The sequence below is a fragment of the Eulemur rufifrons genome, chromosome 27, assembly GCF_041146395.1.
Source record: "Eulemur rufifrons isolate Redbay chromosome 27, OSU_ERuf_1, whole genome shotgun sequence".
Taxonomy (NCBI): domain Eukaryota; kingdom Metazoa; phylum Chordata; class Mammalia; order Primates; family Lemuridae; genus Eulemur; species Eulemur rufifrons.
Window position 1 is genome coordinate 21,097,196 of NC_091009.1, and position 23,859 is coordinate 21,121,054.

General features: G+C 36.6%; 1 protein-coding gene across 1 annotated transcript in view; it reads left to right on the plus strand.

Annotated features, from left to right (window-relative positions):
* USH2A (usherin) overlaps positions 1-23,859 on the plus strand; it is a 611,994-nt gene that overhangs the window by 480,759 nt on the left and 107,376 nt on the right. Inside the window, exons 54-57 of the mRNA XM_069459264.1 lie at positions 5-203; positions 16,245-16,352; positions 20,944-21,127; positions 22,203-22,360. Of these exons, the coding sequence (XP_069315365.1) occupies positions 5-203; positions 16,245-16,352; positions 20,944-21,127; positions 22,203-22,360 (649 nt within the window). The remainder of the gene's footprint in view (positions 1-4; positions 204-16,244; positions 16,353-20,943; positions 21,128-22,202; positions 22,361-23,859) is intronic.

Genomic DNA, 23,859 nt, shown 5'->3' on the forward strand with positions numbered 1-23,859 from the left:
TCAGGTAGTTGCAGCTACTACCCAAGGAGTTCCAGAGAGCATCCTGCCACCACGAATCACAGCCCCAAGTGCAGAGGCTCTGCATCTGAGCTGGAGTGTCCCTGAGAAACCAAATGGCGTCATTAAAGAGTACCAGATCCGGCAGGTTGGGAAAGGTCTCATCTACACTGACACCGCTGACAGGAGGCAGCATACGGTCACAGGTAAAAAAAAAAAAAAAAAGGAAAACCTACTGGAGGAGTCTGTCATTGTGGTTAGGGGGGCAAAGCATCCCAGGGGTGTGTGTTTGATATATGAGGTCACTTCGAAAGGACGCGTTCTCTTGACATATGGTCAGGTCCCACTTATCCATGCTAATAGAAGAGCCCACACTGGCAGCAATAAGCCACAACAGCAGATAACTTCAGAAATAATTTATATTTGGCTTTGATATGCATTATGTGTGGGGTTTTTGCATCAGTATTAACTTTTTTTTTTCCCAAACAAACAGTAAGATGCATTTTCATTCCCCAAGGATATACTCATAGATAATGGGACTAGTATAACCAAGAATGTACTGAAAGGCTGGGGAAAATCAGCCAGAAGCTAACATTTGTCTACTAAGTGGGTAATTAATGCGCAGAGCTAGTTGACAGCAAATTCATTGTGGCTATTTGTTAGTATTATTAACGTTAATTAATAGTAATTGTATTTTTATTATAATGTTTATTATACTTTAATAATATGATAGTGCAGTACAATAGTAAATAGATAGTTACTAGTGGCCATTATAATAATAATTAACAAGTTTTAGCTTGAATGTCACTTCTGGAGAAAAGAGAAGCATTTTCTGTATTACCCAGTCTAGAGTAGCTTCTCTACCACACCGCCACACCACTTTGTTTTATTTTTATCATAGACCTCTCACTGCTTGATATTTTTAGTGTTTGATTTTTGTCTTTTTCTATCTTCACCCACTCAAATGTAGTCTCCAAAAGAGCAGGGACTTTGTCTACCTGTTCAATGTTGTACCTCTAGTGTCTAGAATACTACTGAACATGTCAATAGGAGCTAAATACATGTCTGGAGAAAGATCAATTTAGTATGTGCCAAATACTGTCCTGAGCACTTTGCACACATTATCTGATTTGATTCTGTGTCACAAACTTATAGGGTAAAGAGAATTGCCACCCCCATTTACAGAAAAATATACTTTGAGAGGTTATACAAATTCATTCATTAAGTGGATCTACTGAATCATCCCAAACAGCTTTGTAAATTTAAATTCTGACTGTTCTTCTGTCTTCTTTTGAAAAATTTCTGTTCATGTCCTTTGCCCACTTTTTGATAGAGTTGTTTGATTTTTTTCTTGCTGATTTTCCTGAGTTCTAAATAGATTCTACTTATCAGTACTTTATCAAATGTGTAGCATGCGAAAATTTTTTCCCATTCTGTAGGTTGTTTACTCTGGTGACAATTTCTTTGGCTATGCAGAAGCTTTTTAATTTAATCAGGTCCCATTTATTTTTGTTGTTGCTGTGATTGCCTTTGGGGTATTCTTCATAAATTCTTTGCCTAGGCCAATGTCTATAAGAGTCTTTCCCACATTTTCTTCTAGAATTCTAATAGTTTCACACCTAGGGTTTAAGTCTGTTATCCACTGTGATTTGATTTTTGTGAGAGGTGAAAGGTGTGGGTCCTGTTTCAGTCTCCTACATGTGGCTTTCCAGTTTTCCCAGCACCATTTATTGAATAAGGAGTCTTTTCCCCAGAGTATGTTTTTGTCTACTTTGTCAAAGATTAGATGGCTATATGAGGATGGTTTTATATCTGGATTCTCAATTCTGTTCCACTGGTCTGTGTCCCTGTTCTTGTGCCAATACCATGCTGTTTTAATAACCACAGCCTTGTAGTATAGTTTGAAGTCTGGTAAATTAATACCACCCATTTTGGTCTTATTGCCTAAAATTGCTTTTGCTAAATGGGGTCTTCTCTGGTTCCATACAAAGCATAAAATTATTTTTTCTGTATCTGTGAAAAATGATGTTGGTAATTTAACAGGGATTGCATTGAATCTATAGATCACTTTGGGTAGTATAGACGTTTTAACAATGTTGATTCTTCTGATCCATGAGCATGATATGGTTTTCCCAAAAAAAATAAATTCTGAGACCACAGGCAAGATTTTACAAACTTTCACATTTTCCCTGCTGTCAGCCACCTCCTTCCAAGACCTCCTTTGAGAATGACCTTCTTCCATTGCACCCTATGCCTTTCAGAGGGTCTTGATAACACGATCATTAAACTTACATGTAAATGCAGAAAGGCTGGAAAAATATGCCTGATTTTTCTTAAGAGACACAGGCTACACTACACAGGTGGCAAAATAAATTCATCATGTTTTACTCTTAAACTCCACAATTCCCTGACACATAAGCAAGCATTCACTGACAGAATTTCCAGTGGTTTTCCAAAAGTGCTGTAAGCCTGCAGAAGATGCATAATACAATTTTGAATTTGCACATTGCATCCCTTAATACCAGATCCTGAGCTAACTCAATGATACTGGGGATGGGGAAAACCCCTCATCAATTCAAATGATCAAATCTGTTTCTTACATCTTATTTATGTTGAAGTGAAAATTGTTCACAAGGGATTGAAATAATGGTGTTTTACATAAGAAAACCTTACATTTATACAGTGCTTTATCATTTCAGAGAACTGTTTGCATTTTGACTTATTTGTTTCTCATGGTACTCATCTAAGTAAGAGATGTTGTTAATAACCCATTTGAATGATGAGGAAGCAAACTGACCTACTCAGGGTGTCTAGGGCATTCACTGCCTCCATCTATAAGGAAATCAGAACACTTGTTTTATTCCCCCCAAAAATGTGTCGCCAGCTTGTGGTGTTCTAGATAGTACACCAAGTGCTCTAAAATAAGATTGCTGCTCTTAAGATGCTCTCAGCAACAGGAAAGACTGACAAGGAAATTAATAACTGCAAACAGAACTCTATACAGGATACCCTGGTGAAAATCAAAAGAATGGCTTGTCGTAGACAATGGGATGTTAATTACAGAGTTTTGAAAACCAAATTAAGGCATATTTAGACTTTGTACCAGGAAAGGTTTCACAATAAACTGAGATACAAGGCTAAAGAAATTTCTTATAATATCTACTTAACCAGCATTGGCTTTGAATTTTTGCCAGCGATGTTGGCTTGCATTTTCTAGAAACTGGCAATTATATGCCAACAGACCAAATTCAATCGTAATCTTCAAACCAACAGGATTGATAGCCTCATTAATTATAAAATAATTGCAGAGATTTTTCTTTAAATAACTTCACTCTACCAGTTCTTCCTTTCATTGTCATTTTTAATGGATATTGTTATGTGAGAGAGGATTTCATTCACATATCTTGGTGCCAGAAATCCTCTTTTATTAGAATAAATATTTTAAAGTTTTTGCCACGTAATTTTAATTTTTACAAATTCAGGAAATGACTTTACAAGTCATTTGATCCATCCCTCTGTTCTAAGATTTAGAGAGTAGTATTTCACCTGGGTAATACAGCCCTAAAGAGGAATTTGTTGAATGAAGAAATAAACCCTCTTTCAGCAAAACCTTACCAAGTACAGAGCCTCCTATATGCAGTTGCTATGGGACAGGAATGGTGCTAGGCATTAGATAATCTAAAACCTGAGATATATATAATGTTACACATTTTATCTGCCCAGGAAAATTCAGTTCCATGGTTAGCTGACTGACCAAATGCATGGCAGAAGTACTTTATGATGTGAATGACTGTTCTATTGAGTTCATGGAATGAACTAAAATAATCAGATTTATTTCCCATCCCATCTCAAATGTTTGAGACAAGAGCTGCCTGAACCCCCTAGGATACATGTTGTGATTTTTCTCATCATTTCCAAAACCTAGGCATTCCCTAAGCAACAGAGCACTAATGAAGCTGTAGCATTAGTCGTCCTGGAGCCGGAAAATCTAGGTCCTCAGAAATGACAGAAGGGACAGGGAGCACCTCGCCTCAGCCCCATTGTCTCCATGCTTATTTTTAATTACCTCAAAGCTTTAGAAACATGATCCCATAAATGCTTTGTGGGAATAGTGGCGAGTGCACTCATCATGTGAAATCCATAAATTGCTTATAATCCTCTCAAGATGTTAAAAAAAAAAAGCATTAAGTAATTGAAGACAGGAAGTCCTCGGTTAATTATTTAGAGGTGTTATCAATGCTTTAAGTAAACTGAAGCGTTTTCTGCTATCTCACTGAGCTGAATGCCATGGGGAACGAAGGAGGAGCAGCCATCATCTTCTCATATTCGCTAATGCAAACAGCGCATGGCAGCTTGTCAATAAAAGACCTTTTCATATCATTTATTACAAAACACGTCCACCATCCTGTACAGAACAATTTGGACATCAGTATGGCATTGTTTCACTTTGGGTTACTGCTACCTTACACGTGGGCCTCCTAATGTGGGCTTAGGGGTAGAGGAGAGGGTGAAAGGATTAACTAAATAATTAGGGCCACGGGAAAAAAAAAAATGAATTAATCATGTCCTCTTTAGTAGCAAGTGTATTAAGGGCCTATGTGTCTCTTAACTTTGGGGAAACTGTTTTCAAAATAATTAATTAAAAGTTGCTCATCATTGCATTTCACTTAAAAGGAAAAACCTACCAGCATTAAATTAGCAAGGTGAGAACAATTTGCTTTCCTGTCTCATCTTCTTAGAAGTTAATGGAAACCTTGTATGCTAACTAGCGTAAACCCTAGCAATTCTAGCTGTAGCAGAAAGTGTAATACTAATGTCATACTGAAACAGATATCTTACACATCACTTTTGAAAAAGAGAAAATATAGTTTGACCATCAATATTACAAAATGTGGACATTCTTTACAAGGAGATTTTACTTCTAGATAACTCTATTATGTGTTCCCATAGTATCTTGGCTCTCATGCTATTTATTACATTTTAATGTAATATCCTTTTTTCTTATCACTGTTCCTCAATTAGTAGGTAAAGCTTTTTAAGGACAGAGACAATAGCTTCCTATTCACCATTGTGTCCCTGGTACCTATCATAGTATTTAACATATTCAAAAAACATTTGTTGAATGAGTAAATATTGAATAGTAGACTTATATTTAAATGACTACATTCCATTTGAGTGGAGATAAAAAGCCACTGTCAAACATATCTAAATCTCAGGCAGAATCAGTGGTGGGACCCGTGTAAAATGAAAATTCAGGGCCCCTTGTTCAGAAATCATTAAGAATTTCAAGATGGTGAAAGCAGAACATTGAATTAAGTTTGGGGGCTTCTAAGCATGGGACCTTATTTGATTGTTTGTCACAAGCCTATGAAGCCAGCCCTGATCTCCAGCAGTCTGGACTTATTGGCACCATATTTCCTTAATTAAAACAGGAAGAAAACTAGGTGATCACGTCCTCTGAATAACTTCAGGAGCTCCTTCTGTAGTTGTATGCAATGCACCAAGCACTGGACCTGTGGAAATGGATATTACAATTCATTTTATTTTCATTTTTCCATCTCTGAGGAAAACTAACTTTGTGCCTTACTACTTCCCAAAGGGGGAAAAAAAATAGCACAGCATCAACCAGATTTTCTCCCTCTCTTTAGACCTGCTTATTGATAAAATATTAAAGCCAAAAAATTATAGTCACCAGCTGGCTAGACACTAATATTTAAAGAAAAAAATTTCCTGAAGTCTCAGATAATCCAGAGAACTTTGTGTGGATAGTCACCATTCTGTTTTGTCACTACAATTCTAGTCACCCCTTCTCACTGCAGTATCCTCGTTGTCTTGTGTTTGAGCAGCATCAGGCTTTGCTGCCACCTGATACCACATTTTATTTTTAGAAGAGAAAATTCTGTCTGAAAATATCGAGGAGAAGCCTCAGTCTAGTACAACACTGAACTCTAAAAAAGAAAAGAAATAGTTAGAATATTGCTACTTAAATCAAAAGCAAAGGTCTTTCCTTGGTGACTATCTTAATAGTAGTCTTAATATTGATCTACATTTAGAAAAAGAGTCTGCCAGAGAAGTAACTCATTTAGGAAGTGCTTATTGGGTTGAATCTGATCACTAAGGTATTGGGGGGGGAGCCCTAAGCCATGCCCTAGAATTTTACATAAAATGCAGAATTAATAATGCAAGTTACCTTTATTGGATGTATAGCATGGGAATATCCAGGATCTACAAAGAACTTAAGCAAATCAGCAAGAAAAAAATCAAACAACCCCATTAAAAAGTGGGCAAAAGACGTGAACAGAAGCTTTTCAGAAGAAGATAGACTAATGGCCAAATAAACACATGAAAAATTGCTTAATGTCACTAATCATCAGAGAAATGCAAATCAAAACCACAATAAGATATCATCCAACCTCAGTGAGAATGGCCTTTATCAAAAAGTCCCAAAACAATAGATGCTGGTATGGATACAGAAAGAAAGGAACACTTGTACACTGTTAATGGGACTGCAAACTAGTGCAACCTCTATGAAAAATAGTTTGGAGATTCCTCAAAGAACTAAAAGTAGACCTACCATTTGATCCAGCAATCCCAATACCCACTACCCTACTGGGTATTTACCCAAAGGAAGAAAAGTCATTTTATCAAAAAGACACTTGTACTAGAATGTTTATTGCAGCACAATTCATTGCAAAGATGGGGAATCTACCTAAGTGCCTATCAATTCATGAGTGGATTAATAAAATGTGGTATATACATACCATGAAGTTCTACTCAGCCATAAAAAAATGAATTAATACATTTGCAACAATCTGGATGGAACTGGAGACCATTATCCTAAGTGAAGTATCACAAGAATGGAAAAACAAACACCATTGTACTCACTATTAAATTGGAACTAACCAATACGCACTCATGTACACAGACGGAAGTAAAACTCAACAGAAATCATGTAGGTGGGAGGGGGTAGAGAGGATGGGTGAAATCATACCTAACGGATACAATGTACACTATCTGGGTGATGAAGCATACTTATAACTTTGACTCAAGTAGTACAAAAGCAATCCATGTATATAACCAAAACATTTGAACCCCTATAATATTCTGAAAAAAAATATATATATATATATAACGCAAATTACCTTATAACCAGTCAGAACTGAAATTCATGAAGTTATCTCATTTGCATGTGCAGTGCAAGAGCCCATTGTTTTGATGTTTTGATATTCATATGAGTTAACTGAATTCATTAAGCGTGAATACAGGAAATGGACAGTACCAATGACTGCTCATGAAGGGGCAAGAACTTGACTTGGCTAAGTGGATTGGAGAACTGCTGAGATTGCAATGGATGGTACTAAAGAGGGACTTTAGCGTGTGAGCCCCTGAAATATTTCTTAATCAAATTCTGTAAAACACATCGTAATTTAACGTACCTTAAATGTCTTTAAAGTAATTCCCTGATGCCTTGGTGTATCAGTTTTGAGCATCAATATTTTCACATATAATCAGATTATTCTAAAGTAGGACGCTGATACAGCTCTACTCATCACAGTCAAGGTTGCCAGTGGATGCTGGAAGTTCCCGGGAATCTCTATGAACAGGGATGTTCTGCAGCGTATCACTTAGTGAGATCCCAGGAAAGTGAGGACAAAAGGAAGCACCATTATTATAGCAGCAGAAACTGAATGTGTGAGTCAGATGGACCAGGTCAAATATCTAGTATGGGTGAACTGGTGCCAGGACAGATGACTTGCCCACAGGATGATTATTTATAATACTTGATAACCACCTAACCAAAACTGTGTAAAGTAACCTTCGCATTAGCACTTAAACTAATCCCTAACCATGCTGATCAAGGAACTCATGGAACTACATATTCTTTAGGACTATTAGGTAATTCTTTAGAAAATAACAGATGACACTATAGAAAAATTGGCTGAATGCTTTGAAATAGCACTTGCTGTCTGAAATTATAATAGACAATGAGCCTTTTCCTGACTATGCAGAGAAAAATAAATTAGAAGCAAGCTGTTCTTTATAGAGTGCATCAAATGTAACTTACATAGACATAGGCTTTGTTTTCCAAATCATATTTTTATGAACCATAGGCAGACTTCTTGCAGTCCCTTTTTAACACACATTTACTCTTGAAAGTAATGTTACTTGAAAGTGTAATTGTAATGAGTTTGGTTATATCATGCTTCTTTCCTTTAAAAGAGAACATGATTCCCTATAGGGAAATTCAGGTAATTTGCAGCCACAGTAATCTTCACTATACTGAAATGTTAAATACTTGGCTTTTCTCCATGCATTTGCCTTTCTCAACTCTACAACTGCTATTTCCTACTCTTTTAATTCAATGCTGAGCACTTGAATGATGTTTTCTTTTCTCCTTCTACTCTTCGACTTCAGGATTAAGTTACAGTCAGAATGGTTCCTTTGAGACATCTCTTTATTTCCCTCTTCTCATCTGATCAATTCATGAGCAGTTTTCAATTGGTGTGCCCTTTTCATTGCCTGTTGCTAATATGTCATATATATCTCATTTTAAGGACTACCAATAGGGGCTTGCTTAAAATGACAGCAAATTCCAGTTGAAATGTGTTGATTTTATTGAGTTTTACAGAGTTATATATGTGAAAGGTCATCCAGTTCATGTAAATCATCTATGCCTGATGGTAGTTGATGCTTTCTTTACAGATTATTTGAACGAAGCCTATTAGTGATCCAATCCTCTAACAATATGAAAAATAAAAGAACTAAAAAATAGAATACAGAAAATTATGGATTCAGATATTGCCTTGCCTTAATCTGTAGCCCAATTAAGCAGTTTAAACTATCATACCCACAGTTTATAGGTATGGAAACTGAGGCACCTAGAGGCCAGAAAACTTTCCCATGGTCATGGTTAGTAAGTAGGTTAAGTATCAGAAGTCAAGTAAAATAAAAATAAAATAGTCTATCTTCAGACTCTGTTAACAGAAAACATGACCTAGTACCTCAATATATGACTCATGATAATATTAAAAATGAAAATATTTAAGTATACATTCACACTTGAATTTTTTTTATCTTACTGGAAATTTCACTGAGCTTTGAGCTACCTATATCGTTGCTTTTGTTACAAGGCTAGGAAGCCTGACCCAGTTGCTCAGAGCCACATTTCTCAGTCCAACTGCGTGAGTTCCAATCCTGGCCTCACCTTTTCTTATCTCTGTGATCTTAGGCAATTTCCTCCAATTTGGTATGTCCTAGCTTCCCTATCTGCAAAATGAACAGATATCAGCATGTACCTTGGTAATTAGTGTGGACATTGATTGTGTTAATGCCCAGGAAGTGCACAGAAGAGAACCTGCTAGTAGTAGATATTTAATAAACTTTAGGTAGTATGTTATTTATATAATGACTAGCTTCCTGAAATTCTCATAAAATATATTTAGTTAATGTGTATAGTACAAGGAAAAGAGTAGTAAAAACAGAACAACAAAATCTCTTTGAGTTTTGTTTGTTGTGTTTTTAAAAATATTTATAGTTTTGGGGGGAGACAGGATGAAGATAGCTGACCAAACACAGGTATTATGTGTCTCTTTCATGGACAGGAACCAGAATAGTAAGTAGACACTCACATTTCAAATACATCGTTTAGGAGAGAATGCTAGGATTCACCAGAGAAGTGACAAGGAACACCAAAAGTAAGGAAGAGGGTTCAAGGCAACTTGCCCAGCCAGGGACTGGCTGAGAGCCAGGAGAAGCTCCTAAGCTCAGGGAAACAGAGAAACCCCAAGGGCTCCATGCTCCAAAACGGGTTTTATGATCTTGGATACAGGAGAACTCCTCGACCCACAGAGGCCTCAAACCAAACATGGAGAGCTGCCTAGAGATTACACAGAGATGTTGCTCCAGAAAGGGAACCCACATGGAATCTCACAGGCATCCAAGCCTAGAGCAGCTTCAGCTGGGCACCATTTTGGAAGCCTAGGTACCAGAGATCCATAGATGCGGCTACCCAATCTCTCGTGCACATGCCTGGGACAATACCCACTGCCCTGCAACAGGTTGCTGTAAGACCAAGACTCAAGCAGACCACACTTCCCACAGTTTCTTTCCCACGCTGCTTACCTACAAGGGGCCCTGCCCTCTCTGATCTCAACCACACAGCTGATGCCATTTTGAGAGTTTGACGCTGTACTGTGCCCCATCCTCAGGCTGGGTTCCAGCTGCCAACTGGCTGGGGAGTGATAAGAGAGACTAACACACTGAGGAAAATGCCACTGACTTGCTTGGACAGCGCCGGGACTGGGGACTAACCCACTCAACCCATTGCAGCTACCAGCAACACCAACATAGACCACTTGAGTCCAGTGGGTTGTTTCACCACTGCTACAGCAAGCCGACTTCCCAGGGGCCAAAGAACCCACCCACATACCCAGTCCACTGCTCACACTACTACCCTCTGAGCAAGTCGGATGGAGGCCCAAGAATCAGCCCTCCAGGATCCAGTAACATTGGTGACAGTGTAAGTTGCTCTAATTCTTAAAAAGAGGCACACGTAGCCCAGTGATGCCACTACCAGGACCCAAAGACTGGCTTAGGTGGTATCCAAGTCTCTAGCAAAACTTTCCCACAGTCTCAACTAATAATCATACACTAAACCACCAAGGAAATCACAGATACCACAAACCATCTGTACTGCCAAAGAAATCATACAAAGAACACACTACCACAGGCTCTCAAAATCAAAGCCAAATTGTCCTGCTCAACAAACAATATATATACATCATTAGAAAAATATTCCCTCCAATGAAAACAATTTCAAAACCTGCAACAAGTGACTGCTGTATCAGATGTGCAGGTATCAACAGAGGGACATGGAAAACATGAAAAAGCAAAGAAAAATGACACCGCCAAAGGGCCACAATAATTGTCCAGAAATAGATTCCAATAAAAAAGAATTCCTCAAAATGCCAGATAAAGAGTTCAAAACATTGATTTTAAGAAGGTAAATGAGGCTGGGAGCAGTGGCTCACACCTGTAATCCCAGCACTCTGGGAGGCTAAGGCAGGAGGCTGGCTTGATGCCAGGAGTTCAAGACCATCCAGAACAACAGAGTGAGATTCTATCTCTCAAAAAATTTTTAACTGAGCATGGTGGCATGCACCTGTACTCCCAGCTACTCAGGAGGCTGAGGTTGGAGGATTGTGTAAGCCTGGGAGTTGGAGGTCAGAGTGAGCTATGAACACACCACTGCCCTCCACCCTGAGCAATAGAATGAGACCCAATCTCCAGGAAAAAAAAAAAAAAAAAGAATAAAGAAGCTCAATGAGATGTAAGAAAAATCTGAAAACCAAAACAAAGAAATGAAAAAATCAATCCAGGATAAGAATGAGAAATTTACTGAAGAGATAGATATCTAAAAACAATAACAAAGATAACAAGAACAAATTTTGGAGCTAAAAAATGCATTGAAGTAAATACAAAATGCATTTTGAAAGCTTCAATAACAGACTAGACAAAGCAGAAGAAAGAATCTCGGAACTTGAATATCGGTTTGAAATAATCTAATCAGACAAATATAAGGAAAACAGAATAGGAAAGAATGAACAAAGCTTTTCAAGAATCCTGAGACTACCTAAAGCAACCAAACTTATGAATTATCAGTATTCCTAAGGGGGAAGAGAGATCAAAAAGTTTAGAAAACCTATTTAAGGAGATAACTTGATGAAAACATCCCAAGTCTACCAAGAGACTTACACATTCAGATACAGGTAGGCCCAGAGATTCCCAGGCAAATGCACTACAAAAATGAACTCAACTTGCCATATTATAATCAGAATGTCTAAATTCAAAGTGAAAGAAAGAATTTTAAAAATAGCAACAGAAAAGTGTCTAGTCACCTATAAAGGAAACTCCATCAGACTAACAGTGGATTTTTCAGCAGAAACCTTACAGTTTAGAAGAGAATGGGACAGCATTTTTAAAGTGTTCAAGGAAAAAAACTGTCTTCAAGAATTCTGTATCATGTCAGAATAAGTTTCATAAATAAAGGAAAAATAAAGTCTTTCCCAGACAAGAAAACACTGAGGGAATTTATAGCCATTAAACCAGCTCTACATGAAATGCTTAACACATTGACTGCCACACTAGAAAAACAATTTTTTTCCTTGGGTCCATGGAGTTTTATTACGAAAATAGAATAAAAACTTCAAAAACAAAATGATCCTTTCTAATTTAATGAAAAATTTGTTATTTTTTATTGTTTTCTGTGCATGAATTATATGCAGCTTGAAAAATAATTCATGTGGCTACCAAGATAAAGAGCCATGTGAGTTGCATACGATTCATGAGGCCCCAGGCTCAAAACTAGCATGAATTAAATACAACTCACATGGCAGTCAGTGTGTTAAAAGTGGAAACAAAAGGGTGATATTCACTAGCATGATAACACATAAAAACAGCTCTTATAAAACACTCACACAATGAAGGAAGAGAAAGGAACCAAATGGCAACATGACAGAATATCATCAAACCACAAAGACAAAAAGAGGGGAAAAAAGAAACAAATACTATAAAAAATAACTAGAAAATAATTAACAATATGACAGGAACAAATGCTCATATATTACTATTAACTTTGGATATAAATGGGTTAAATATTTCACTTAAAATATATATTAATTGGTTGTCAGAATAGATTTAAAAAACATGATCCAACTATATGCTGCTTACAAGAAACTCACTTTACTCATAAAACACATACAGAATGAAAGTAAAGGGATAGAAAAAAATATTTCAAACAAACAAATCAAAAGCAGGAATGGACCCTGGAAGGTAAACATGGCAGATGTGAAGTTACCTGACACACTCTGACAAGCATCAGTTGAAGTGAGCCCAAATGTTCCCACCCTTTGCCCACATGGCCCTTTAAATTGGTCAGCATGCCCACATTTCAGGGACAGACACAGCTCTTAAGGACGAAATGCCAGTGGGGTGGGGAACCTGTGGCCTTCTGATTTCAAGATTATTCTTTTTTAAGCAACAAAGGAGGCAAGAAAAGCTTCATCTTTCTCTGCTGCACCCCTTTTAATAAAAGGATTATTTCAGTAAAATTTGGATTCAGTCAAAAGGCCACACTCAAGGATCCAGAAGGCCACATGTGGCTACAATGTCCCCATCCCATGTCTACTCTTGTCTTTCTTTGTCTCCTTTCCTTGTTGTACCATTTTGACTCCTAACGTGGCAACATATTTGAACTCTTATGGCTTCTTGACCAAGATTTTCTGCTCAGTGCTAAGTTCTCCATCCCTTCCCAATTCTAGTATCCCAGTAGTTTCATGAGAAACATTCCCTCCACCAGCCCCAGCCTCATACTCTGCTAGGGGGACCTATCCCATTCAATTTAAACACCTGCAGCAAACTCTTTTGACACACCTTCCTCAATCTTTCAAAAATTCCTAAGGGGCTAGCTGCTCTGCTATTGTGCCATCTCTAAACAGCTGCCTTTTGGAGTTCTAGACAATATATAAAGTGGAGACCACTCAACTCACTGAAGAAAGGTTTTGTAAACAAATGACAATTCCTATTTTATATACATTAATTTTGGTTTTGACTATTATCTTCATTACAAATACCCTCAATCCTCTAATCATCCTCAGTATACCTCTGTGATGATGCAATTTTCTCTTCTTTCCCTAGTACCCATCCTAAGATTTTCCGAAACCAGACCAGCCAGAACACAAAATGAGGAAGAAAATCGAGGCCATTTTTATGTCAAAATATTCCAGAAAAAAATCAAATATGCTTACTTTTACCAACCTTATTTACATTTGGCATTCAGAAAAAAAATCTAGAAAATCTTTATTGCTCTCAAATTACATTTTTTTTATTTTATTAATATTCTACAACTAGAGAAGAATCTCCAACTCCCTGAAATAGATGCTGTGGGCAGAGATACTATAGAGTTACTAGGAAGGACCTGTTTGGTCAGATTATATTGTGACAGACATCATGGCCTCATAGCCCTGCATTCCTTATGAAGCATTTTTGCTTGCTCTTCTTTAAACAATATTTAACAAACTTTGAATCCCTAAAATAAGCACTATAGGGGAAAATGGCCAAAAAATACCACTCAGAGATACCATTCCTACGCTCAAAGCACTTGTATTCTAGCAGAGAAAATAAGATATTCAGATGAAGTGGTGTTACAATGATTAAGATCCTTTTCTTCAATAGTGGGAGAGAAGGCAGGACATAGTCTAGCTAAGTAAGTTTGCCATGCAACCTCTGATTTTCATTCTTGAAAGTTCCTTTCCATTTTCTTTGGAGCTCTGTATTTTATAATCTTAGCATTTCCCTGTAAGCTTTTATCAAACATATGTGGCTTGGGTATGGCTTAGATCTCTAGTTATATTCCTCATCTCTAAATCAGGTAAATATCAAAATTATGTAAATCCTCCACAGCAACCAAATGGAAGATTATAATCAAATAAGTACCTGCATCTTATCACTAAATTGATAAGAAAACACAAAGGGCTCTGAAGCTGACTCTTGGAGCAGTTCCAGCTACAGAACATTATTGCTTTTGCAGAGAACCAAGACTATTGCTCCAGTTCTAAATGAATCAGATCATTAATTTTTTTCATTCATTTAACCAGCACATACTTTGTGTCTGTCACTATTCGAAAAATATAGCAGTAAGCAAAACAACATTCTTGCTCTTTTGAAGCTTACATTATAGAGGGGGAGATGAACAATAAATAAACAAATAGACATATAATATAAAACATCAGAGGATGCTGAATGTTTTGAGAGAAGAAAATTATTTGAAGGGATAAAATGTGATGGGAATATTTTTCAGATAGAGTGGTCAAAATCTTTAAAACTGTAGCATCTCGGTAGAAATCTGTGTAGAGTGACAGGGTGATACAAGAACATCTTCGGAGGAAGAGTCACCCCACCTAAAGAACAAAATATGTGAAAATGTAGCTCAAAATACATGAAAAATAAGTATAGTAATTATTAGATCCGTGCTAAAATTTAGCCCAATTATTTGACATATAGACTAAGCCCTATTATTTAAAAACAATTTTTTTAAAGAAAGTTTTGGCATTTTTTTTTTAATTTTCCCAAGAATGAAAGGGAAAGATGTCATGTAAACCTCAATGTACTCCTTGTTGAATGATGCAGAGTTTTAAAGTTGCTTCTGCTAAAATAGAATACTACTCTGGGTATCCCATTTCATCTTCTTATATGAGCTAGATGCTATAATGATTCCCCATTTTACAGATCAGTAGACCAAGGCAAAAAGAAGCTAAGTAATTTGTCCAAGGTCACCAACCACGCGTGGAGTGGCGAAACCTAACAATATACAAGTTCTATTGTAAATGGATTAAGTCATTCTTTTTTCTCTGAAAATGTATTGAGCAGTTTCTGTGCTGCATCATATTCCAAATATAAAAGAAGTGAAAAGTACCATCTTTTCATCAAATTAGCTTTGATGTATGTGTAAAAACTAAACCCACATATTCCCAGAAAATGTGAATTGGTACATTATGGGTACATATGGTGAACAAATGCAAAGTTTAAAAAAAAAAAAAAGTACTGGTTGGTGTTAATACGAACTGAGTATGGCTTGGGGATAGAAAATGTTGAATCTAACCTTCTTTTTATTTTTCTGCCCCTGTTCATGCAAGAAGCAGTTGCAGAAACTGGGATGGTTAGCCTGGAGAAGAGAAGACTCAGGGGGGATTTGATAACTGTCTACAAATATTTGGAGAACTGTCATGTGGAAAAGAAATTAGATTTGTTCTGTATATCCCCAGGGGTGAAAGCGATAGAAAGATTTCACCACAATGTAAGGAAGGACTTTCAAACAAAATAAGGAGAACTCTAGAGCTCTCTAAAGATGCAAGGAGCTCTTTGGGAGGTGGAGGCTCTGATCACCTAAGTGGAATGGCCTCTTCAATGACACCTTGTATAGGGGAACGAAGAGAAGGGTGGATGGATTACATGAATGTTAAGGTCTTTTCTAAGGCTGGAAATTTATTATTTTATCAGTGATAAATGCAATTGCTCTCAATACTTAACCTCTTATGAAATTCATCCTTTCCTTAAAGAGTGTTTTAAAGAGTGCTCTTAAATGTTTTGGCTACCCTATCTACAACTCTGCATGTTACTTCTCGTGCTTAATTGATAATAAATAATCCCCTGGAGATGTATGTTATTTTTTTCTTGCTTGCTCTTTCTAGGTCTCCAGCCATACACCAACTACAGCTTCACACTTACAGCTTGTACATCTGCCGGATGTACTTCAAGTGAGCCTTTTCTAGGTCAGACACTGCAGGCAGCCCCTGAAGGTAATGAAAAAATATTTCATTAATATAATGAATAACATAATATACATGATTGGGGGAAGAAGTTTTTATATGGGATCTTGAAGTGAACTCTATAAACTCCTTTATAACAAGGAAGAAGGAATAAAGTAGATAGGTACAAAATAAAATAGTATTCTAGGTTCTCATCCTTCAGGCTTGGTTAAACTATATGTAGCCTCTCATGTTAAGTTTTCTTTTAATTCTTTTTTTTTTTTTTTTTTTTTTTTTGAGACAGAGTCTCACTCTGTTGCCCAGGCTAGAGTGAGTGCCGTGGCGTTAGCCTAGCTCACAGCAACCTCAAACTCCTGAGCTCAAGCGATCCTCCTGTCTCAGCCTCCCGAGTAGCTGGGACTACAGGCATGCACCACCATGCCCGGCTAATTTTTTCTATATATATATTTTTAGCTGTCCATATAATTTCTTTCTATTTTTTTAGTAGAGATGGGGTCTCGCTCTTGCTCAGGCTGATCTCGAACTCCTGAGCTCAAACGATCCGCCCACCTCGGCCTCCCAGAGTGCTAGGATTACAGGCGTGAGCCACCGCGCCCGGCCAGTGTTTTCTTTTAATTCTTTAATGCTTTTAGATTTGCTTTTCTGGGGAAAAAAAAGAATCATTGCATACTTTGATATGAAATTCCCCTGAAACTCAAAAGTTAAGCAAATCTTATATGATAAGCACCACGCTCACTGCTGAAGTTGATTAAAATATTCTTTGCCCATAAGAACTTACGATCAAGCAGAATTGATAGGAGAAGAAGCAGACTTATAAGAAGAGAGACAGTCTGAGAGGTGATGTTAAGAAAGAACAAATGAACAGGATGCTCAGGTTAATCTGAGGAAGGAGAGATTACAACCCATCACCAACATTAAGAAAGGCCTTACAGGGTAGATGACTTCTGAGATGGACCACAAGGAACAAGGATTTTGACAAATAATAGATGATATATACAATCAAACACTATTTGAGGGAATGCAAAGTGGGACCATCACCTTAGAAGGCAAATTGACAATATCTATTAAATTTAAATTGTTAATTCCCCTTGACACAGCAGCCTTCTCCTCATTATTTATGCCGGAAACTGTGTCACCCTGCTCAAGGAGGCATATACCAGGATATCCATTAAAGATATTTTTTGTTTGTTTAATAGGAAAATGTTGGGAGCAATTTAAATGTCCAAGAGTAGCAGAATTGCTAAATAAATTCAGCTACTCAGATTGTGGAGCCATGCATCAGTTTAAAAGAATGAAATGATCTGTTCATAGAAAGAGGGAGTTATAGAGTTATATAAATGTATATTAATATATTTCATGTATTAAAAACACATTGAGACATGGCATGTATTGCTAATGGTAAATAAATACATGCATAGAAAACAATTCTGAAAGTATACACACTCAACTGATAACAAGGGTTACCTGTGGGTTGGGAACTAGGAGGAGTGGTGTCATTACTTTCAAAAGAAAAAAGTAGCTTGTGCTAGTAATTCTTTTGTTAATCGTCATTATCTGCCTGTTTTTCATGTGGGGAAACCGAGGCATAAGTTTCTAAACAGAAATATAATGTTAATTACTACGGTCGAGTTCTGAACTCCTTGTCTATTACTCTTCTAATGAAAGGGATTGTTGTACCTCAGAATATTAGACCTGAACTTCCTACCAGTAAATGGGGAATAAAATGGAAAATTCCACATATGGGGCATATGGCTCCTCCCCAGGAATTCACTAATGATGTTTTCTATATAAAGAATGTTTCATGTCAAAAAGCTTAGTGTTCCTTTGAAAGGAAGAAACCAGCAGTGGATTTTTTGGAAAGGTAAACTATCAAATGGATACTTTGATGATAATGGATAATTTCTAAAGGATCTATCAACCAGTTTTGGCTGAAACTCAAGCCTGATAAAATAACAAGGTCTCTTGTTCTAGTTTACTCCACCAAATTTATATATTTAAATTCACTGAAAAGATGCATCCATTCTCCCACTTTCCCCAATAAAATTTCTCGAACGGGCTCATATTTTATGACTTAGAAATTATAACTTTCAGCAGTGCAGGGGAATACAATGTGAGATATGTTATCTTGATTTCTTTTTTTAACTTTATGCACCTTTTCTTTAACACAAATAACCATGCAAAGAAATAATAAACTAAATGAGCTGCAGAAGAAGCATGGACTTAGATCAATTTTCTGGCTGTATAAGTGCCATTTGTATACAGCCTGTATATAAAATAAATATAGTGTGAACACTTAACTTGGGGATTGTAAGGGAAGAAATCAGCAGTGACATTAAGTTCTACTGTTCTACTGTAAATTGAAAACAAATATATCATTTCAAATTATTAACCCACATATAGCTAATTATAAAATGCCGGTTTTGAAGTAAATCAGACATGGTTTGAAGGTCTAATATTTGATTGCCAAAGTGGATGTGGAGAGAATTAAAAGACACATTTGTTCATAGCCAACCTGAGCTCTTCTCACTTCTCCTATTTTCAATCTAAAAAAAATGTAATACACATTACAACCTCATTGATAAGTTGGACACAGTTCTCTACAATTTTGTCCTCATGGAAAATTGGGTACCTTTAGTCAGATAACGGGAAAAGTTTGAATTGGGTTATTACTCTCTAGTTTTTTTTTTTTTTTTTTTTTTAGAATTACTGTCATCCCAGTGAGCTCCAATTCATTTTAGAGATAAATCATGCAAAATTGCAGGCATGCTTTCCTCTAGCATTGATAATGTGGAAAAGAAAAAGGAAGAGAAGACCAATCTTTCTCAGTTTCATTCCAGATTCTTCTTCCTCTGCCCTCCTTCTAACTGTTCATGCTCCCTGGGGTTCTTCTTTGGGGTTCTCTTTGCACTCACAACTCTACAGTGTCCTTTGGAAACCTCCAGTACTGGCTTTATCTCCTAAGAAGGGTGAGAGCCTCCAAACACTCAAGATCTCACCAGGGCTACATTCATGGTTTGAAAGCCTATTTAAACCAGCCTACCAGATGTTTATATTTGGGTGTTTTCCCCATTCTTTAACCTCAGTACTTCCACACTTAAATAATCTCTCCCACCACTCTACTCCCCAACTTGCTTTTCTTCCTGTTTCCCTCTCTCAACTGCCACCTGCCTATCACCTAAGACCATTCTTAACGCTTCCCTTTTCCCTGGGTGGTAGTATGCGATGCTTTATACAAATCTCAATTTTTAAATAGTAATGGTTTTTAAAAATTTTGTTCTTTCTTTCCATCCTTTCTGCCACTGTCTCTGTTCAGATCCTCAGACCTTCTCTGAATGTTCCCAACTAGGTTCCCTGTCTCTCATAATTTTTCCTTTTCCTCACATCCCCATCCCAATTCTTTTTCCCCTTTTGCCACAACAGGTGGATCTCATATTAGTCACCTCCATAAAATCCCATTTCCACCCCGGAAGACATAAATCCATATTTCCTTAGTAAAGCAAAATAGAACCCTTTATAGTTAAGTTTCAACCTCTGCGAGTCTGCCAAGACTCTCAGTCTTCCCCACGTGCCACACGATGTCCCAGCAGTGCTGAGGCACATGAAGTCACACCAGGCCTCCCCATGTCTCTAAGACTCTGTGTGGGTCCCCCCAGTCTGGCATCTCCCCTACATCCTCACTCAGTTAACTCCCACTTTTTCAAAATTTGGCTCCCATGTCTTCCCTTCTGGAAACCTTCCACTATGACCATCTACTTCCTGCCCATCTCCATAAGTTTATGACATATAATTTTTAAGTTTATGATATTGAAGTTTATGATTTTTACGTTTTATGATATTTAATTTTTAAGATATATAAGTTTTAAGTTTCTGATATATAATTAGTCAACCAAATGGAGAGGTCAAGTAAACAGTTGGATTCTTAAGTCTGAAGCCCAGAGAGAGTTTTAATCTAGGGATAAGCATTTGGAAACCTGCAGGATATAGATGATATTTAAAACTGAGACCGAATGAAGGTGACCTAGGGAAGTCAGTGCTGGAAGAGAAGAAGAGGAGAAAGAAGAGGGAAGAGGAGGAGAGGAAAGTGGAGGGGAGAGAGCCTAGGTCTCTGAGTACTACGTCATTGTGAGGTTCAGGAGGCAAAGAGAAGCCACTAAATGAGGCAGAGGAGTAGCCAGAGGAAAGAAAGCACAGCACTGGCATGAGAGGGAAAGGGAAAGGACGTTTATTTGTTGAATTGTATAATTCAGGTAAATTCATCCACATATTCCAGGTAAATAGTATCAAAGTTTAAACTCCCTGGACATTCTCCCAGGCCTTGATTTAAATGACAGTCAGAGTGACAGCCAAGATGGAGACATTTTTCCCCTAGTTGTCTGGCATTCACTTTCTAAAGGCAATTCAAAAGTAAAATCATCAAAATGATAATAAAAAAAAGTTCACACCCAATGACGTATTTCATCTCCAAAGTAAATAAAATGTATTTTTGTTCTTCACACTGATATTTTATCTGTTGTCTTTATCAACAGATAAAAATATTACAGTTCATGAGGTGATGGTGTGACTTTTGATAAGGTGTTTATTTTATCCTAAGAATAAAACCTCATTGCGTTATTTTTGCCAGGAGTTTGGGTGACACCTCGACACATTATCATCAATTCTACAACGGTGGAATTATATTGGAGTCCGCCAGAAAAGCCCAACGGCCTCATTTCTCAGTATCAATTGAGTCGTAATGGAACCTTGCTTTTCCTGGGTGGCAGCGAAAAGCAGAATTTCACTGATAAAAACCTGGAGCCCAACAGCAGGTAAACTAAAAGAAAACTTTACCAATCATACAGTAAAATTTGTATATTTTTCAGGGTTGAAAAAGAATACATGTTCCACTGAAACTTATTAAATTATTGAATTAATTTCCTCATTCATTAGTTGTTCCCTGACTGATAAAAGTGCTAAATTATTTAGTAATTCTAAATACATGAAATTCTTTAAAAAAAAAAAATCAGTCTCCTATAAAAGCAGGCTAATCTAAACCACATTCCTGAGTGTATAAAAATGCATGAGTATACTGATATAGAGATATAATAGATAGATGTAGATATAGAGATATATATGCCTTTTTATGAAAGCAATACTTTCATTTTGCTCTTTTTTAAAATTTTTATTATTTTAATAGATGTCTCATAAAAGCATGAGAATTTTTAAATATACAAAACAGGCAAAGTACTAAACTTTAAAAATTATCAAATTATCTTCAAAGTCATGCATTTCTAAACTAGAAAGTAAAGAGATTTAAAGATATCAACAAAACTATTGTACAAACAGGAAAACTATTTCTTTTTGTACAATGTTTTCTCTACTTGCTACAGTACATACAGAGATGAGCACTTTTAGAGGGAAAAGTTCCACATATTTGCAATTCATGCCCATTCATTTCTCAGCAGAGACAAAATATATCTTACATCAACAGATGTTTTATTGTAGAGAGTAGAGATCAATTTAGTTTTATTGTAGAGAATAGCAGATCAATTTAAAAACATCTTCCTCTAAACATATTTCCCTGAACTCCAACCCATTTAAAAGTGGCGAAGATTAATTTAAATCCTCCACAGTCCACCAGCACACTCCAAGACTTTTCTGAAATCTTCAAGAAAAGCTATGAATTGCTAGTGGGTTAAAAATATAGTTGGGAGCGGCTGAAATAGTGATAGTCTGGAAAGAATGTTGCCTGTGCTAGAAAAACTACCAAGTTAAGTTTCTGGACAGGGAGCAAATAATTTGCAATTTGTCACAAATTTAGGACTAAGCAATGGATACAAAAACCCACAATCGTTGAAGCCTCATATGCACTGCCTTATCACATTTTTTTCTTTGTAAATATAGATACATTTACAAGTTAGAAGCCAAAACTGGAGGTGGCAGCTGTACTAGTGATGATTACATTGTTCAGACACCTCTATGGACACCAGAAGAAATCCATCCTCCACATAATATCACAGTAATTGGGCCTTACTCCATATTTGTCTCTTGGACACCACCAGGTAAAAAAATAAAACCTCTGTGTGTGTGTGTGTGTGTGTGTGTGTGTGTGTGTAAAATATTTTAAAGGAAATTGTAGATAAGTATGGAACTGTGAATTTAGAAAACAGAAGAACACGGTCTCTTTGATAAATATGAATGTAATAATGTAAACCACACTCCTGAGTGTATAAATGCATGAGTATATACATACGTATAGATAGATATAGATATATAGATGTAAAATTTTTATTATTTTAATAGATTTAGGGGATACAAGTGTTTTTTTCTTACATGAATGACCTGTATAGTGGTGAAATCAGGGCTTTCAGTGTACCCATCACCAGAATAATGTACATTATACCCAATATGTAATTTTTGATCCCTCGCCCCCTCCCACAATCCTCTTAGTTTCCAATGTCTAATATACAGCTTTATGACCATATATACCTATCATTTAGCTCCCATTTATAAGTAAGAATATGTGGTATTTGTTTTGCATTCCTGAGATACTTCACTTAGGATATTAGTCTCTAGCTCCATCCAAGTTGCTTTGCTGCAAAAGACATTATTTCATACCTTTTACAACTGAGTAATATTCCATGGAACATAGATACTACATTTTCTTTATCCACTCATTAGTTGATGGGCACTTAGGTTGATGCCATATCTTGGAAATTGTGAATCGTGTTGCAGTAAACATTTGGCTACATGTGTCTTTTTGATAAGATGACTTCTTTTCCTTTGGGTAGATACCCAGTAGTGGGATTGTTGAATCGAATGGTAGGTCTGCTTTAGTTCTTTGAGGAATCTCCTTACATTCTCATCAACAGTGCATAAGCATTCCCTTTTCACTGCATCTGCACCAGTATCTATTGTTTTTTGACTTATTAATAATGGCCATTTTGACAGGGTTAAGATGGTATCTCATTGTGATTTCAATCTGCATTTCCCTGATGATTAGTGATGTTGAGCATTTTTGCATATGTTTCTTGGACGTTGTGTACCTTCTTTTGAAAAAAAAATCTGTTCATGTCTTTTGCCCACTTTTGCATTGGGGTTATTTGTTTCTTTCTTGATGAATTGTTTGAGTTCTTTGTGACTTCTGAGAATTAGTCCTTTGTCAGGTATATAGAGCATGAATATTTTTCTCCCATTCTGTTGTTGTCTATTTATTCTGTTGATTATTTTCTTTGCTGTACAGAAACTTTTTAGTTTAATTAAGTCCCATTTATTTATTTTTGTTGTTGCTGTATTTGTTTTGGGAGTCTTAGTCATAAATTCTTTGCCTAGACCAATGTCCAAAAGAGTTTTTCTTATGTTTTCTTCTAGAATTTTTATGGTTTCAGGTCTTACACTTAAATCTTAATCTATCTTGAGTTAATGTTTGTATACTTTCAAGTGCCAGAGCTTAAAAATATGTCTTCTTACTCATCTATATCCAAGGCAAGTCATAGAGGTCAGAATTGCCTTAAACATTCAATTCCACAGGACCCCTTAGATTGGATTGTTGGCATTATGT